This window comes from Pteropus medius, unplaced genomic scaffold (assembly GCF_902729225.1).
Source record: "Pteropus medius unplaced genomic scaffold, Ma_sr-lr_union100, whole genome shotgun sequence".
Classification (NCBI taxonomy): Eukaryota; Metazoa; Chordata; class Mammalia; order Chiroptera; family Pteropodidae; genus Pteropus; species Pteropus medius.
The window spans coordinates 1,952,703-1,971,571 of record NW_024356336.1 but is presented as its reverse complement, the minus strand read 5'-3'; the positions used below and the strand labels follow the sequence as shown (position 1 = coordinate 1,971,571).

General features: G+C 45.6%; 1 protein-coding gene across 3 annotated transcripts in view; it reads right to left on the bottom strand.

Annotated features, from left to right (window-relative positions):
- Positions 1 to 18,869, bottom strand: part of SGSM1 (small G protein signaling modulator 1) — an 83,455-nt gene that overhangs the window by 21,791 nt on the left and 42,795 nt on the right. For 2 of the 3 annotated variants that reach the window (XM_039861803.1, XM_039861804.1), the window contains 8 exons: positions 17,363 to 17,430; positions 16,067 to 16,230; positions 15,753 to 15,885; positions 11,334 to 11,498; positions 9,286 to 9,424; positions 6,921 to 6,985; positions 4,853 to 4,998; positions 1,525 to 1,653 (listed from right to left, as the gene is read on the bottom strand). In XM_039861803.1, coding sequence (XP_039717737.1) covers positions 1,525 to 1,653; positions 4,853 to 4,998; positions 6,921 to 6,985; positions 9,286 to 9,424; positions 11,334 to 11,498; positions 15,753 to 15,885; positions 16,067 to 16,230; positions 17,363 to 17,430 — 1,009 coding nt within the window. The remainder of the gene's footprint in view (positions 1 to 1,524; positions 1,654 to 4,852; positions 4,999 to 6,920; positions 6,986 to 9,285; positions 9,425 to 11,333; positions 11,499 to 15,752; positions 15,886 to 16,066; positions 16,231 to 17,362; positions 17,431 to 18,869) is intronic. The other variant, XM_039861805.1, reaches the window with a different exon arrangement.

Below are 18,869 nucleotides of genomic sequence, written 5' to 3'. Positions count from 1 at the left end.
CCTTCAGGTAAACAACACATTGTATGCAAAAATGGAGTCAAAATGGATCAGACTGAAATATAAAAAGTAAAACTACAAAATTTTTAGAAAGAAACATAAGAGAAATGCTTTGAGATTTAGTGCTAGGCAAAAAGTTCTAACTTGACACCAAAAACATAATCCACAGAGGAAAACTTGATAAATTGAACCTCATCAAAAATTTATTCTGTAAAAGATCCTGTTAAGAAGATGAAAAGACAAGGTACAGACTGGGAGAAAATATTTGCAAATCACATATCTGACAAAGAATTAATATCTAGAGCATATAAAGAACTCCCAAACAATTCGATTAGAAAATAGACAGAAGACATTAGCTGACACTTCACCAAAGATATACAGATGGCAAGTAAGCATGTGCAAAGATGCTCAATATCACTAGCCATTTGGGAAATGCAAATTAAAACCACAATGAAATACGATTTACATACCTGTCTAAATGGCTAACACGAAAAATAATGACAACACCAAACTCTGGTTAGGATGCACATGTGGATCACTCATATATTGCTAGCTGGAACATAAAATGTTACAGCCATGCAAAAGTTTGGCAGTTTATAAAACTATAAGCTTCTTACAATACTAACCATATTATCCAGCAATTGCTCTCTTGAGCATTTATCTCAGAGAAATAACAACTTATGCTCATGAGAAAACCTGCATATGAATGGTCATTGCAGTTTTATTTGTAATAGCCAAAACACTGGAAATGAGCCACTTATCCATCAGCAGGTGGAGAGTCAAACACACCATGGTGTACCCACACCGTGGAACATAGCTCAACCATAAAAGGAACCAACTGTTGATACACACAACTTGGATGAATTGCTGAGAAATGTTAATTCCGAAAGGTCACATACTGTATGACTCCATTTATACAATATTCTTGAAATGACAAAATTATAGAAATAGAGAATAAATCAGTGGTGGCCCAGGGTTGGGGATGGGGGAGAGTGGTGGGAGGTTCATGTGGCTACAGAAGGACAGCACAAGGATGCTCATAGTACTAGAAATGTCCAGTATGTTGATGAGGTGGTGATAGGCAAGCTTACACGTGTGATAAAACTGCAGAGAACTAAATACACACACACACACACACACACACACACACACAAATGAGTACAAGTGAATCAGGAAGTCTAAATAAGACTGGTATCTTGCACCCATGACAATATCCCAGGTGTGATACTGCACCATGGTTTGGGGAAAACTGGATAAAGAATATGTGACATCTTCCTGCATTTTTTCTTACAACTGCATGGGCATCTATATTTATCTCAACATAGAAAGCATATTTTAAAAAAAGACACCCATGGCTTGTGCTGTATTTCTATTGGACAGCGCTGGCCTTGAGCTTCCTGGTTCCCCAGTCTCCCTGCGCCACCTTGGGCCAACATGAGACAGGAGCTCCCCCAGGAGCTCCCCCAGCCCCACAGAACTTGGCTCTTTTTGTTGCCAAAGACCCCACTGCCCATCGGGGTAACCAACCTCCTTCCTTTCTGTTTCCGTCATCCCGAACTGGTAGTGGCCTAGGAGGAAGGGCCACACGGCCTTGCGAATCTCCGGCTGAATGCCCCCATAGTAGATGAGGCGCAGCAGCTCCTGTTCCTCGTAACTCTGTGGTGGGAGGTGGGTGGGGGAGGGAGCAAAGGGTTTGGTCAACAGAAAACCAGGGAGTGGAGGCTGTGACCGGGGAGTACTGCTTCTTGGACCTAACCCTCAGAGATCCTGCTGTGAATGAGCAAAACCATATGTACCCAGATATCCACTGTGGCATCAAAAGAGAAAGCAAAACCCTGGAGACCCTTCAGCTGCCCACTAATGGCGGAACAGTGCACGTCTACATGGGAATACTGCCCAGAGAGGAAAAGGGAGGGAGGTGCATCTGTGAGAATCTACACAAAAAGATATTCAATGAGTAATTTTTGTTTTAAAAAAAAGGCCAGCATGTAATGAACTTACATTTCTACTTAATTTTCAGTCAATTTTGTGTACTACGCTTATTTTGGAATATTATCTTGAATTTATTAATCTTGACTCAGCTCTAAGAAAATTGTTTTAAAGCAAACCAATCCACCATAAACATTTGCAGCTGGTTCTCCATATACTAATCTCTTTTGTGCACACTTGGGATGAATTTAACAACTGTTTGTTCTCTTGTGGAGTAGATTTCCTCTGCTTTATTAAAAATTCATTTTTAGGCAATGGCTTTGCAGTTACAATGAGTCTAGTTGGGTGACCAGCAGGTCCTATTAGTGTGTGTGTGTGTGTGTGTGTGTGTGTGTAAAGTGACAATGATTTCTTAAAAGCTACTCTAAAGGGCACTTGGATCCTGTTTCTGTTTCCTCTTAACTCTTTATTTCACATTCCAAAATTAAAAAAAAATATTTCACATCTTATTGCTAGTCTTAGATGTACCCCAAAACAACGGCAAAAACAGCCATTCTCTTGTCCCTACTGGAATTTTGGTTTGCATTATGTAGACTGCTTTGTCAAAGCTGTTTAAAAATCAGAGGGCTATGTGTGAACTCTTCATCAAAAATCCACCTCCTCTTCTCCTGGAGCCCAGAGCTGGACTCTCTTTCCCAGCCTCCCTTGCAGTTAGGTGTGGCCATTAGCCTGGGATCTACCAATGGGATGTGAGAGGAAGTGATGCAAGCCATTTCAAGGCCAGAGCTTTGAAAAAGTAGGTGTACTCCCCTCAGTCTCTCCACTTCCCCTCTGCTGTCTGGAGGCAGATGACCATGAGTCCCTGAAGGACGGTGAGGCCACAAGACTGAATGATCATTCTAGAGAAAGGAGAGATGCCCACTCAGCAGGAATGCCCACCCAGAACTATTAAGTGAGCAAGAAATATACCCCTGTGGTGTCAAGCAACTAAAATAGCAGGAATTATTTGTAACTGCGTCTCAGTGTACCCTAATACAACAATGCAACCAACAAAGGTGAAAACATGGCCAAACAAGTTATAAAAGGGTTGTAAAACGTTAGATGAAAAATATTCAGTTTTGACTACTGTTTCAATCAATTTGTCCTTAGACTAGTGCCTCCCAAATTGACAAGATCGCTAGAAGCATTTGACGAACTTTCAAAAAATATAAATTCTTGGGCTCCGCTCCAAGAGATGCTAAATCAGTAAAGCTGGAGGGGAGCCCAGATGTCTATAAATCCTAAATTCTTCAAGAAATGTGCACTCTCGTAGACTGCCGGGATTATGAACACCATGACCTTTTGAGAAAGTAAGCTGGCATATCTGTTTAAATTTTAAATTCATATCAATTTTATTCTAAGAATCTACATTAGAAATAAAAGCACTAGTGCAGAAAGGTATGTGCTTATAGAAATATAGACTGCAGCACTGTTTGAAATAAAAAAAAAGAGAGGGGGAGAGGCCAGATGTCTATCATTAGGGGAAGAGGTGAATAAATTATGGCCCACCCATATATGAGGTGCTGCGGTTTTAACATTCGACATTTCACCCAGAGATCTGAAAGGCATCCTTGCTATAAAAGTAAGTTCATCGCTTAAAATACATATATAATGTCACCTTATTTTTTAAAAATAAGAATTACAGGTATATCTAATAGGTATCTATGAACGTATAAGCATAGAAAATGTAAGAAAGGATCTATGTCAAACTGATAATATTTGTTAATTCAGGGACATAAACTAGAGGAGTGTAGCAGATGGATAATATTTTAAAAATTTGTATTTTATACACCTGCGTTCTTCATTCTTTGAATCATTACAGTAAGTAGGCATTCTTCCTATAATTTAGAAAAACAACTATTTATGGCAAAAATGTAAAACAACTCTTCTGCTTGTCTAGTTTGGGGAACCAGCTTGTTTTTCTCACTGAGTCCCTAGGAGTTCCCAAATTAATACACAGAATAGCACCTTCACCTGGTGTGGGAGAGCCACCCCTTATCCGGGTGCTCACCAGCTTGGCCTCCCCAGGGCCTGGGCAGAAAGGCACACAGCTGACAGAGCCACTAGATTCATCCAGTGTGGAGGAAATGGGTATCTCCTCCGAATGGCTGCTCTTGGCAGCAGTTAAACTAGTATTTCTCAAAGTGGAGTCTGCCTTCCATACTTTTCCAAAAAGGTTTCTGTGGCCAAATACATTTGAGGGAGTATTCCATATGCTCTCCCACACGCCCGAAATTTCTTGAGAATGACAAGCATATTAGCATAGCCAAGGTTCTGAGAAGTCCTGCAGGATACAGAAAGTTGTTTAATCTTCTTTCCCAAACTAACTATAAAACTTTTTTCAAACATAAACATATTCCTTCCAGGGACATCTGTATTCTAATAGGAAAACTTAGAATCTATCTCCAGGTGAAATACCTTGTGGAAGAATTCTTAGGCTTTAAGACAGAAATGGGAGAGTTTCAAACAGTGGTGGGGTTTTCTTGGTCCAGCTGTCTCCCTGTAGCTTAGCTACTCTCATCAATCTAAGTAGTTTCAACCAGATTGTAAATTCCTCTGGCTGGGGACTCACAGCACTTTCTGCAGCACTGATCATACAGCTAATACTTAATAAATGCTTAGTGACTGATTCATGTTTACTTCTTCCAGGAGAGCATATGTATTTCCCATCCTTCTTGGTCATCAGCCCAATGGGCAGAAACAGGCTATGGGTCTTGGAACTCTCAAGAAGAGGAGAGGGCCTTCAATTTGGGTATTAAGAACCCAAGGATGTCACACAACACCCTTGAGTCCCCACAAGCAGGTGGGTCTATTCTTCAGAAGTCAAGACACCCCCCCACCCCATTCCCCGAGTCTCTGACCCAGGCTGAGCCAGGCCAAGCCTTACTGTGCTGTCCTGAAGGTACTGCTCCCAGATCTCAGCTGTCAGCCCATGTCCAGCATCGCAGGGCAAGTCCGGAGACACAATCATGTGATTGACCAGGGCTGATAGGTGGGTCCTCACAGTGGACAGGTGTCTGCAGTAGGCAAGCCCTGCCAGAAGAGGGAGGGAAAGGGTCATCATCCAATATCCAACACTCTTTGCCTTGTTTCACGGAGTCTAAGTGCCATCTACAATCTTAGTGAACCCTCACGACCTGGCAAATTCTCATCGTCACCCTCTTCTGGGAAAAAAAGGTTAGGCTCAGAGGGCTAAAGTCATTTGTTGGCTTCATTGCTTAATAACTCTGTGACCCTGGGAAGTCCTATCTCCTTTCTCAGTTTTGGTCAGGGTGACACCAGTTCATAGGCTGGAGGCAGAGAAGGGGCAAGCAGGAAGGGGCTAGTGACTCTTCAGACTCACGGTGCTTCTGGATGCCTCTAATTCATGCCAAGAGAGAAAGAGAGTAAGAGAGGAGGAAGACTCTTGTTCAAACTGCAGCTGGATAAAGAAGGTCCTGGTGAGTCATAACTGAGAAGATGCCGAGGGCACATGGTTTGCTTTCAAAGATTGCCCTGCACTGTTAAAAGAATGTCTGCCAACCTGTCACCCTTCGCCCACTCCACACTGGGCACCTGGAAGGCACAGTGCCTGGCACACAGGAGGCACTAGGCAAATGCCGGCTTATTTGTTTTGACTGTGTCTCTTCCTTCTTGCTCTCTCTCACCTTCTCATTCTTGACTCCCAGAGAGGTCTCTAGACATTCCAGAGCCTGAGGACTTGCCCCTACCGACAATGAGGATAATCATGATGATGATGATGATGATGACAATGGCTAACTTACACAGCCCATACTACATTCCATGGACCCATTTCTGGAGCTTACATAACTCATTTAATTATCACCACAACCCTATGAAGAGGAACTCTTATTATCCCCATCTTATAGATGGAGAAACCGAGGCATAGACTGGTTTCATCACTTGTCCGTTCACTTTGTTAAGAAGTATGGAGTTGGGATTTGAACCCAAGCTGCCTGGCTTCAGAACCCGGGCTCTGGGCTCTAAACCGCCATCAGGGATGAGCCATATTGTGTGATTATATCATTAGAGGCCCATCTTGACCCCCACCCCTTCTTCCAGGAAGCTTTTCCATTTGGGTTCCATAAATACTCACCCACAGTCTACTCCATTCCAGACTCTGCATTAGGATAGGTGGTAACAGAACAGAAAAAAACCTTGATCTTGGGGAGCTCATGCTCTCCTTGCCTTTCCAGCACTCGGGGATACGACGTACCATGCAATTTTGCAGGCCCTTGAATGATGTAGTAACGCTTTTCTAGAATCCCTGAAAATACACACATTTTCTATTCCCTATCTAGGTTCGTGAGGCTGGGGAAATAAAACCTGCTACGAAGCAATATAGTAGAGTGGGAAAAACAGAGCCTTTGCAGTCAGACAGGCCTGAGTTTGAGTGCTAGCTCTGTTGCTTATTATCTGTGTGACCTTGGTCAAGTCACCTCACCTCCCTGTGCCTTAGTTTCCTCATCTGTTAAATGGAAATAATCAGAATACTTGTATTATAAATTTGATTTTTAAGTTTTTGGGAAGGGATCAGGCTGCTTCCCTTGTCTGCCTCTGCTAACGGGAAAAAGGAACTGGCATTCACTGAACAGCCATGATGGGCAATACTAGGTGCTAGGGGCTTTATGCACACTTCTCATTCAACCCTGAAAACAAACACTCTAAGGTGGGCACTGGGAATGTAACAGTGATTAAATCAAATCTTGGCCATCAAGGAACCCCACTGTTCACTGCCCCCTGTTAGGACTGAGGAATGAAATTTATCCCCAATCTGTAGATGAGGAAATTGAGGCTCAGCGAGGTTAATATAACTTCATCAAAACTAGACATCTAGGAAACAGAGGAGCAGCAGTTCACAGAGCCAGGCTCCTTTCTCTGATATCGCTGGCAGGTAGTAGGCACTCAGTGAATGCTCTCTGGAGACTAGAATGGCAAATAAGACCAATACGCACATCCATAGAAGGCTCTGGAAAGGATCTGGTACTTCATATTGTCACAGAGAAGCTTCAGGGGGGCCCTGCAGGCAGAAGAAGAGGGAGATGCTTAGGACAGATCCACACAGGTTTTCTGGAGAGGAGTACAACTTGTTATCTCTAGGAGCAAACTGAAACTACCCAGTCAAATGGACTATGGGAGTATTGTTTCTACCCATACAGCATCACTGCCCCTTCTGCTATCAGCTTGGGAGTCCTCCCTTCCCCAACTCTCTGTCTCTATGTTTTGGGTGGGGCTAATTCCATCCAGTACAGAACTCAGGTTGCAGTATCACTGATTGGGTCAGAGATGGTCATGTGATTCAACCTGAGCCAGTGAGAGTCAGCCCTGGGACTTCTGTTGGAATGACTGGGAAATAGACACTCTTTTCTTTGCTCAAGTTCCTAAGCCAGTGAGATATGAGGCAGTGGCTGCTGGGATCCATTTTTGCCACTACATAGAAGGGCCTGTCTAAGAATGAAACCATCATAGCGGCAAACAGAAGCAAAAGCTGAAGAAACAGAGAATCCTGTTTTGTGCATCTTGATCCAGCCATGCCTGAAGCCACTATGCCTCTGGCCTTCTCGGTTCTGTCAACAGACTTTGTTTTTGACTTGAACCAGTCTGAAGTGGGTTTCTGTCACTTGCAGAAAGACTCCTGACTTCTAATGTGACCCAGCTAAATCAGATGAGCAAAACGGGTTCAGAGTCTGGCTGATTACAAAGCAGGTGTTGCTTCAGAGCTACTCCTTGCATGGGAATTTTGGGGGGCTTTTTTGGCTGAAAGAGGAGAGTAGGGTAAGACCCCAGCATTGTTGAAGAAAGCAAGGACTGCTGAAGGGAGTGCTGTGCATTCCTGTAAAGAACAGGGAGGAAAAACATCCCAGGAGACACCCAGGGAAATCCAGGAGACTGGGAAGGAGGCATGGCTGAAGCGCTCCAGTTATGCACAGGGAGACATTAGACATTAAAGCCAAACTCTTTATGCTCTCAGGCTGGTGTGGCTCAGGCTTGCTCAGATTGCATGAGAATAGCATCACGCTGGCAGTTGTCCCACATTGTACTTGGCTATCTGCAAGATGGTGAGATTGCTGTCGCTACAGGTGTTTAAGCAGATAAGAGGGAGTCCTATGTTAGAACTGCATGTTTCAGTGATCCATGGACCAGTAGCCCATGAATCACTTGGAATTTCTCCAACATGTGGATTTCTAGGCCCCACGCTGATCTACTCAATCAGGTCCTCTAGGAAGTAGACCAGGAACCATTACATTTTGTTACTTCCTCCAGGTGATTCTGCTGCACATTAAGATGTAAGACTCTCCGGTTATATCAGTGCTTCTCAAACTTAAAAATACACACGTGATGTTGGGGTCTAATTAAATGTATATCTGCTTCAGTAGGTCTGGGATGAAGGACTGAGAAGATGCTCAGGTGATGATGCTGCTGTTTCACAGACTGCACATCGAAAGCCAGGGCTTAGATAACCTCAAAAATTTGATGCCAACCCCCATGCTCCTATGGCTGAAGAATGGACCACCCAAGGCCCAGCAAGCAAAAAAAGGATTCCATTCTCCCAGGCCAGGCTGGGTCAGTGGGAAACAAGACCATTCTTACGAATGGACTGCGTAGTTCTGAAGAGGAAAGTGATAGTCTGGGGATTTAACTTTACACAATAAAATAATAAGTGTCATTTAACGAACATTACTATGTGCCGGGTACCACAAGCTGGCTACTTTAAATTGTTGTTTGATTGGTCCTTATAATAGCTATATAAAATAAGCATTAGTGTCCCCATTCGGGGGAGGAGCAAACTGAGGCATGTGTGGTAGTCATTAAGTAATACTTCTGGTTTCTGCTTTCTAGGAGTGTGGGAAGACTGCACTTCCTGGCCTCTTGTGGATGGGGCCAATGAGGTGTAAGTGGAAATGACAGGTGCTACATTCAAGCTGGAGTGTTTAACTGTTGGTTCAAGCCTCTCCAACTTACCTTTTACTCTGTCACTGTGATTGTCAATATTCAAGGAGTTGGTAACTCCATCAGTCAGGCCCTTTAATGTACAGACCCATGATAGACACGACACGCATGATAAATAAGCCACTGTCATAATAAACCACTGAGATTTTTAGGACTGTTTGTTACTGCGGCAAATTTGTTTATCTTGACTGATACATTTAAGGAAGCTCTAACAGCTAAGGCTTCACAAGGCTAGGAGTAAACCTAGACTTAGATGATTCCATAACTTATGTTCACTCCTCTGAAGTCAGTGCAGGGCAAGCAGTGGGTATCTACAAATCTTTGGTAAATCTTTCTGTTCCCTCAATCTACAGCTCAAGCCCCTCATACCTCTCATGGTTGCAGCCATTGGTTGAGCCACCATCAGCTGAGCCACTCTGTGAACAGGATGGGCAGGAGGATTTTCGGGGGCTGGGTTGCCATAGGGATGGCAGGTTGCTCACAGAGACATCCATTAGGTCCTGGGGGACTGTGGTAGATAAAAGGGGCAGAGAAAGAGCCCTGGTTAAGCCTATGTGGTCACAGAAACCTCATCCCAAAGCAAGCGGCTCACTCCCAGGCCAGCACAGGGGCAGAAAAAGACACTGAATGTCACAGCAGAAAACAGTGAGCCCAATCATTGCCTGAGCCAGGTCCCTGAGCCCACCTGATCCAATGAAAGCCACCACCAAGATTTGGAGCCATCAGCAAATGGGCAGAGCTGATGACAGCTGAAGAGAGAGGAAGAAAACAGAGGGAGAGAGAGAGAGAGACCAGAACCAAGAAAATAGGTCCAATCCCAGAGCAGGAGACCAAGCCTCACCATGTTGTCATTCAGCTGTCCTCACAGGAGGCTGACTTGAAGGAAGGGGAGCCTCCTAGGGGTTTCTGGGGAAGGCTGACAGTTGTGAGTCTCTAGAAATAGACTCTCTGGGTGACAGAGTCTCTGGTAGTGAGACAGATGGGTGCCTGACTCATCGGATGAGGCAGGGCACAAAAGGTAAGGACCTAGTGGAATCCCCACTGATGAGGGCACCAGCACTGTCCATGGTCCTGAGCCATACAGCTGCCCCACAATGGGTCTCAAATAGGTCGGTAACCCTCCAGAATCATGTGGGGAGGGGGCTTGTTAAAAAGCCATAAGCCTGTATCCCACCCCCGACCTACTGAATTAAAACCTCCTGGAGATACAGTCCTTGAGTCTGTATTTCAAAAACAATTTTGACATGGCAGCCACATTTGAGAATCAAGAGGGCATGACTGATTTCCTAACTCCTGGACATTGGTGATTCCTGATCAATTACTCTCAGGATACAGCACTTATTGCTTCCCTTACTGCTTTCTTTCCCAGCTCTATGAAAAACCTCAGCATCTGCAATGCTGCAGAACAAACATACTGGTGACATACACATTACAATTTCTATAACTAACTTCTTGGCCTCTTGGCAGTTCCAGACAAGTGCAAAAATTTTATTTTCTCTAAGATAGGGCTTGGTAAATACATTCTGTAAAGAGCCAGGCAAAAAAATATTTGGGGGTTAGTGAGCCATTTGATTGCTATCATAATCACTCAATGCTGCTATTGTAGTGCAAACATAGCCATAAGCAAAATGCAAACAAATGAGCATGGATGTATTCTAATAAAACTTTATTTATAGGTGCTGAATGAAATATGAGTTTCATATCACTTTCACTTGTCACAAAATATTATCCTTATTTTGATTTTTTTTTTCAGTTATTTAAAAAATGTAAAAAACATTCTCAGCTCATGGGCTGAATTTGGCCTGTGGCCCATAACTTGCCAAGCCCTGCTCTAGGAAATTAAGAGGGGTGTACATTTGCCTCATGTGCCATGTGTCCTCAAGGATGACTGATAACACCCCGCCTCTTCCTTCAGGCTCCACGGGGAGGGTAGTTGTGGACCTGGCCCCCAGCTTGTCATCAGAGCTCCAAAGTTGATAGGGTCTGCCCTTACCCAGTGACAGAGTAGGAAGCTGCCTAAAGAACGAGGGTTTTGGGGTCACCAAAAGCAGCTTGTTATACTACTACTCTCCATGCAGACTGACCGATGAGCCATCCAAGAAAGACCACTCAGCACTTGTAAAATATTCTAGAAAAATGGACCCAGTTCTTAGTGAATCTCAGGCAAGCACTGATCAGTTGCACCCAGTGTGGCAAGCATGTCTATGCCTCCAGCCCCTCCCACACTGCAGACATCACCAATGGACCCCTTCACTACTGAACCCATACACTCCAAGCTGTGCCCTGCAGGGTGGAGGATGGACACTAAAGGTATCAATTTGTCTCTGCCTCCATCTCCCCTGGGACCAAGACTGAAATGACAACATGGCAGAGGTGGCCAGCACCCAGCCCCAGGGGTGGGGGACCCCAGACATTACTGGGGGGCTGCTGCTTCAGGCCTGGCGTGGGGAGGGTGGCATCCCATCTGGTTTGTGCCCACCGGCTGTCCCTGGCCACCACCAACATGGACCGGCCTGCAGGAACCACCATCCAGGGAGAGCCCACGGAGACAGGGAACGTGTTGCCCAAGGGGTCGGGAACAACTTGAGACACAAAACAAAGAGCACCAGTGAAATTGAAGGTCTGAGGTGGGCAAAACACCGAAATGACCGAAAGAATCAGTTCTCTGGAGCTTGAACCTTTCCCCTGCCCTCCTCCACGTACTGTGTCTGACCAGAGAAAGAAAGAATGCTGATATTTATAAAGTGCCTACTATGTGCTGAGGGCCATGCCTAATCATCCTTAATGAGCCTGTAAGGGATGAGCTTCTTTTCCCATTTTGCAGAAGAGAAAAGTGAAGCTCAGAACGAGACACTATTTAATCAGTCAAGGCCCTACCAGGTAATAACTGGCATAGCTGGTCTATTGACTGAAGTCCCCCCTCTCTTTTCACTAACAACAGACATCACTTATTGAACATAAGTACTATCGTTACCTCTTTTTACAGATTAGGAAACTGAGACACAGAGTATTTAAGCAGCATGCCCCAAACCACCCAGTCAACATGAGGTGCTATGGGTATCTTTTTTTGTATAAACCCAGGGGATTAGACCCCAAGATGCTACTCACGCTCTCAGCTGTTTTCCCCTTAGCTGTCACCTCCCCATACCATTCTTGCCTGAGACCAGTGTTTCTCAACTGGTTAATTTTGGTCCCCCAAGGGGCATCTGGTGATGTCTGGAGACAATTTTGATTGTCGCCACTTGGGAATTAGCTAGATGCTACTAACTTCTAATGGGCAGAGCCAGAGATCCTGCTTGACATCCTATAATGTACAAGACACTCCCCTACTCCACACATAAACAATTATTCAGACCCAATGTCAACAGTGCCAAGGTTGAGAAGCTCTGTACTAGGCTAGCACTGTCTAGCAGGAATACATTATAAGCCACTTGCATAATTAAAAAATTTCTAGTAGCCACACTAAAAGGGCAAAGAAACAGGTGAAGTCAATCTCAACAATATAGTCTCCCTAACCCAATATATCCACAATGTTATCATTTTAACATATAATCAGTATAAAATTATTGATATTTTAAAGTCTTCTTTTTTTGTGTACAAAGTCTTCAATATCCCAGATGTACTGTACGCTTACAGCATACCTCAATTTGGACTAGCTGTATTTCAAGTGCTTGGTAAACCACATGTGGCTTGTACCTGCCACACCAGACATACAGAGACACTCAGAGCCACAGAGCTGTCTGAAAATGCCTTTGTCTGACTGTGAACTTAACTAGGTGTTCTAGAACTTGTCTTTGCCTCCTCTGTGCACAAGGGCAGGCAAAGATCTAAGTTGTGGAGATGGGTAAGAAGACACTGAAAGAGAGTTTTGAACCACCTGTGACTACACCTTCCCTCCCACAGAGAGAAACTCTTTTCTCTCATTATTTAAGGCGGGTGTCTATAAATTTTTTCTGTAAAGGGCCAGATAGTAAATATTTTTGGCTTTGTGGGCCATGCAGTCTCTGTCATAACTATTCCACTCTGCTGTTGTGGCATGAAAGCAGCCACAGACAATATATAAATGAGTGAATATGGCCATGTTTCAATAAAACTTTATTTACAAAACAGGCAGTGGGACAAATGGGCCCACAGGAAAGGGTTTGCCCATTTCTGATTTAGGCACTTCTCCAGAAAAGACTTTATACCTCCCACAGATGAAAAGCATAAGCATAAAGATTGTTTTTTAAAAATAACTCTGTGTGGCTCAGGCCCCTGAGAAAAACCAACCAAGCATGGGGTTACCATTTCCATGATGGATGAATCTGACTTTGAGGATGAAGGGGTGAACCCACAATGCCCTGTCCTCCACAAACGATCTGCATGGAGTAGTGGTGATAGGCACAAGCTCTGGAGCCAGACCACCTGGGTTCAAATTCCAGCCATGCCAACCTTGGACCAGTTTCTTAACCTTTCTGTGTCTTAAGTTCCCTCCTCTGAAAAACAGGGAATGCTGATGACAGTGGTATCTGCCTGGGAGGGCTGTGGTGAGGATTACATGAATTAAGACATGGATAGCATAGAAGTGGACTTGATACACAGTGGCATTCAATACAGGATACCTACTATAGCTCACTGAACATTAGTCACGTGTCACATCAGGTGTTTGATGTATCATCACACTGGCTCCTCAGAATATGATCCTAGGGCAGTGCTGTTATCCCCATTCTACAGACAAGGAAATGAGGCCAGGAGAGTACAAGTCACTTGGCCACATTGCAGTGGCAGCACTGAATGCTGTGATGTTTTCTTTTCTCTAAACCAGCAGTTCTCAACCTGGGGCGATTTTGCCTCTAGAAGACATTTGGCAATGTCTGGAGACATTTCTGGTTGCTGTAACTTGGATCTAGTGGGTAGAGACCAAGGACACTGCTCAAAATCCCACAATGCACAGGACAGCCCCCACCACAAAGGATTGTTCAATCCAAAATGTCAGTGGTGCCAAGACTGGGAAGCCCTTTCTACATAAACTAAACTGGGTGGGGTTTCTCACAAAGACAGACAGGATTCAAGTGCATATAGTTTATTTGGGAAGTGTCCCCAAGAAGCACAGATAGGGAGAGGTTAAGTGAGACAGGAATAGGAGGCTAAGAGTAAAGTGTCAGTCACCACTGTGGGTAACTGGCACTTGATTTCCTGGGAGACCTCTGGGAGATGTGCAGAACATATGTGTCAGAGTTTTCTTACCTGAGGGGTAAGGGAGCTGGGGCATTTATATACCACCTCCTGTCAGTCACTGGGCTCAGTGCTGCTCAGGGAGCAGGGATGCCCTGACACTTCTAATCTGCCCCACACATGGGCAGAAGGACCCTGGTGGCCGGAGAACCCCTTCAGGCACAAAGACCCTGAGACTGGGAGCTGGCAGTGGGGCAGCATGCACAGAGGGCTGTGGGTGGGCACAGCTAGCACATGTCCTACTGGCACATGCAGAGTCAACAAGAGGCTAATATTGACATACCCTAAATAAGGGACATCCAGCACTCAGCCGGGCTCCCACCAGGAGCTTACAAGTCATTTGTTGGAGGATGAGCCCCTGTGGAGAGACTTTTCTGGGAAGGTGGCCACAGGGCATCTGGTCCTCTCTAATGAATCAGCTCTCTGGTGGGCTGTGAAGCCAAGGACAGGCTGGGATGGCTCCAGACCTTGATTGGAGTGGGAATGGACATAGTACCAAACACTTCAGGATACTGTGTGGTTCTTAATAATGCAGGAACACCAGGCTTTGCTCCTAACTGGCTATGACGCAATATATGGATGAAAATACACTAACCAGCACCACGTGAGACCTTACCACCAAGCCTGCCCCACACCCTGGTTGTGACTCAATGATGGATGAGAGATGGAGCATTAAGCGGCCTGGCAATGTTAGTCCGTCCTTCCTGGAAGGACATCTGCTTTCAAAAGAACTTCTCACTGTGTAGCCAACGTCACTTAAGCAAAGGGAGGTTCAGAGCCATTGTCTGTCAAATGGGATCCAGGGAGCCCCAGAGGGTTAAATGAAATGAGGTTAACAGAAAGAACCCATAACTTAATAGTGATTGCTTTAATGGACATCCACACAGTGCTTCATAAATGCCAGGCCTCCTTCCAAGAACTTTTCAAATATTAATTCATTTAATTCTCAGAAAAGCCCACGGTAATGATGATCTTAAGAGCAACAGTCCCCATTCCCTAAGCATCTGTTTCATGGCAGTCACCATGAAAATGGCTGGACGTATATTATCATTGGGCATACTAGAGCCTAGTGCTTTGCTTCCTCTCTGCTGTTTTGACTACCATTTATTGAGGACCTACTGTGTGCGAGGCCTTATTCTATGGGCTTTACATTGATCATCTATTATCTCAGTGAATCTTTACAACAGTATGTTGAAGTACAATAATACCATAATAGCAGCTAACATTTACATGTTCTCTGTACCAAGTGCCTTATCTCACTTAATCCTCACAAGAGCCCTATGAAATAGGTGCTATCAACATCCCCATTTTACAGATGATGAAGCTGAGGCACTGAGGGCTGAAGTTTACTTGCCCAAGTTCAACCAGGATCCCAGAGCCCATGTCACTGCCACTACCCCATGCTACCTCCCGGCAAGCCATGTCTTCATTATCTAAGTAGAGAGTGGTTTTCTGTTCTCATTTAGTGGGGAACAGATGCCGCCAAGATATGAACTTCCTGATTCCAGGTCTCCCGGCTGGCCCCAGAACCCAGATCTCCTGTCTTCTAATTACAAATGCCTGGGTCATTTTGGGGATCAGCTAATGGGGGGCTCCCCAGGCCCAGGGACAAGGCAGCTTACCGAATTCGGACTGCATGCCAGGGTAGATGATCCTGAACACGTAATCTGTGGCCTCGTCATCTTCCTTGTCTGAAGACGTGGACTCGGCGGAACCCTGAGGGCTTCGCTTGCGTAGTTTGGGAAATACTTTGCCCTGAAAGAACATGTCCCAATACATGGTCCCTGGGACACACCTGTCTCCCAACCCGAACAGCCCGAGGCCCTTGATGGGGTATGCAGAGCCTGTGAAGCCACATAAGGGCCCATGGGCAAGAATGACTGCTCCCCAAGGCTGACCCCAACCTCGGCTTCCCTGGGTCCCCACACTCACTCACCTTCCCCCTCTGAGACCAGAGTGGTGGGTCCAGCTGCCCATGAGGGAGCAGCCCATTCTCCAAGCACGAGAGGAACTGCAGGAGGTGCCCTCCTTTAGGGAAGTGGAAGGGTGGCCTCTGGATCCCGTCCTGGCTGACCAACACCACCGTCCCACCGCTGTCCACTACCGCCATGACCCGGCCAAAGAAGACCCAACAGGGAGTCACTATGAGGTGTGGTGATGGGGCCCTCTGAGCCACCATATCCCCATTAGACATGCTGAGCCAGACCCACTGACCTGCTCCCAGGCCCTGGGAAAGGCCTTGGCAGAAGGTCAGGGGCAGGTTTTATCTCTCTTGAGTCCCTTCCTTCCCATCTACCGTCATCGTTGACTAGGAACTCTATGACACAGTCAAGAGTGTGGTTGACTTTCTCTATAGCCACCCACCAAGGGAAAATAATGCCCCCAAACACCCCATGTCCCTCAAGCACCCTCTACAAATCTACCTGACCTGTTTTTGTATGGAGGCTTTTAGACCTACCCATTCTCCGGGAAGTAGATAGCTAGCATGTACTGGACACTTACTGTGTATAAGCACAGCACGTTAAAGCCATCATCTTATTGTAGTACTCAAAGTATGAGGCATAAATATTATTGCCTATTTTACAAATGATAAAACTGAGGTTCAGATAGGTTATGTAACTTTACCAGGGTCATAGAGTTGGTAAGTGGCAGGGCCTCGATTTGAACCCAGGTCTATCATTAAATAAGCTTAATGTTTTGTGCCTTGGTAGGTCACAGATCCCTTGCTTTCCAAAGCAGGACGGCCCTCTACTTGTAGTGAATATACCTTCTTTTGAGCTTTAAAAGGGAGACCCTAGTCATTAATTCCAGATTTGCAAAGCAAACTTTGGAGGGACAAAGAACTGGGTTCGAGTCCAGGCTCTGGAATCTATCGGCTGTGTGTCTTTGTGCCGAGCTGCTTCCTCACTTCTGAACTTGGAATGGAGCCCTTAACACTGGGTTGTTGTGACAATTAAATAATAGACATGTAAATAGTTAGAACAGTTCTTGGCACATCATGAGTGCTCAATAAGTAACAGCAACTAATATCATGGCTTTGATGTTAAGCCCTTAACATAGGTCATTTGATTCTCACAACAAGACCATGAGTAGGTGCTGTTATGATTCCCATTTTACAGATGGGGAAACTGAGGCTCAGAGAGATGAAATCACTTGTCTGAGGTTGCACAGGTAATAAGGAGGTGGGGGCAGGAAGAACACCGCAGCCCCGTGCTCCCCTCGCAGTCCCCACCTTGCTGGTGGCAGTGCAGGTAGACAATCTCTTCCAGGCGGATGGTCATGGCATAGTCCCAGTAGACGCTGGAAGGGGAGGGAAGGTTGAGCTTTCAGGATGCCTGCCCACCTCATCATGGAGAAGAGCCCAGGAGGCCAGAAGACCAAAACCATGGACCCCTCTACCCTTCTCACCAGGACGCACCTATCTGCAACTTCTATATCAGTCTTCCGAAACTCTATCTCCCCTTTTTCTGGTCCCAGTACCCCAATATTCTGAGGACTCCCCCCTGGTTACTCAAAGTCCATGTGGTTGAGGCTGACCCCACACACCGTCCAGTCCAGGACTCTAGGAACGGTCACCTAACCAAGTCCTGGCCAATCCACACATTCCGCTGTTTTGGCCACAGTGATTGGTTCAGAAATGGCAGAACCAATGAGATTCGATTGCTGGATTTTTGTTAGTAGTACTGGAAGAGATGCTCCTTTCTGCTGGATGAGTAGTGGTAAGAATGATACACGTCTAGAGATGTAGGAGGCCATGACAAGAAAAAGCCTGCCTGAGAATGGGGTCAACAGTCAGGGTAGCAGAGCCAAGAGATGAAAAGAGTTCAGGTCTTCATCACTGGAGTCCCTGGATCCAGCCAAGCCTGAAGCCACCACCACAGGATTTTTCTGTTCATGTGAACAAATGCTAAAGGCAGCTTGAGTCTGGTTTTCTGTCACCAGTATCTAGGAGCCTTAATCAACTCAACCCTAACACCATGCTACCATGTGTCCATGGGTGGGAGTTAAAATAGCCACTCAAAAGCTTTGACTTCACAGGTACCATCAGTGTGACTCGAATGCTTCTATGAACCTCAGTTTCCTCCTGTGTAAAATGCAGATGATAATGCCCACTGCATAGTGTTACTGAGGATTAAATAAAATCATATATGTGAAGGGCTCATATTTGAAGTCTTATACACAAAAAACTACTTGGTTAGTGGTCCCTGTGACTATTTACTTAAAATTTTTCATTTCCAGCTCAAAGCCTACCATTGTCCTGAAATAGATTGCTTTTCCGCTCGGAATACAATGGGAGGTGGCGGCCACAGGAACTCAGGCTTGGTGTCAGCCATGGGAATGCAATGTGCAGGTCTCCTTCAGGAGACCTTGCTGTGGGAGGCAGAGTTGACCAACAGCTTCGGAGGCCACCCCTCTGGATGCACCGCCACATTTGTGCCAAGTCCATGCTTCTTCTCAGCCAGAACTGAGCATGCTGGGGTGCCAGTATAGGCCTGTTCTTGTGGGACAGGGGGCTGCCTGGGGTCACCTTTAGTCTGGGGACTCCCAACTGATATAGCCAAACATTCTGAGAACTGAACTGTGTCTCAGACTCTTCCTGCCCTATCTTCCGTCCTTCCCTCTCCTCCCTCACAGGGGTCAGACCAGCTTTATGGTTTGAGGGATCTCCCCACCTCCCTCTGCTCCTCACATTCAACCTTCACAGGTGCTTCCTCAATTTAGTCTCTCCTGCACGTCTT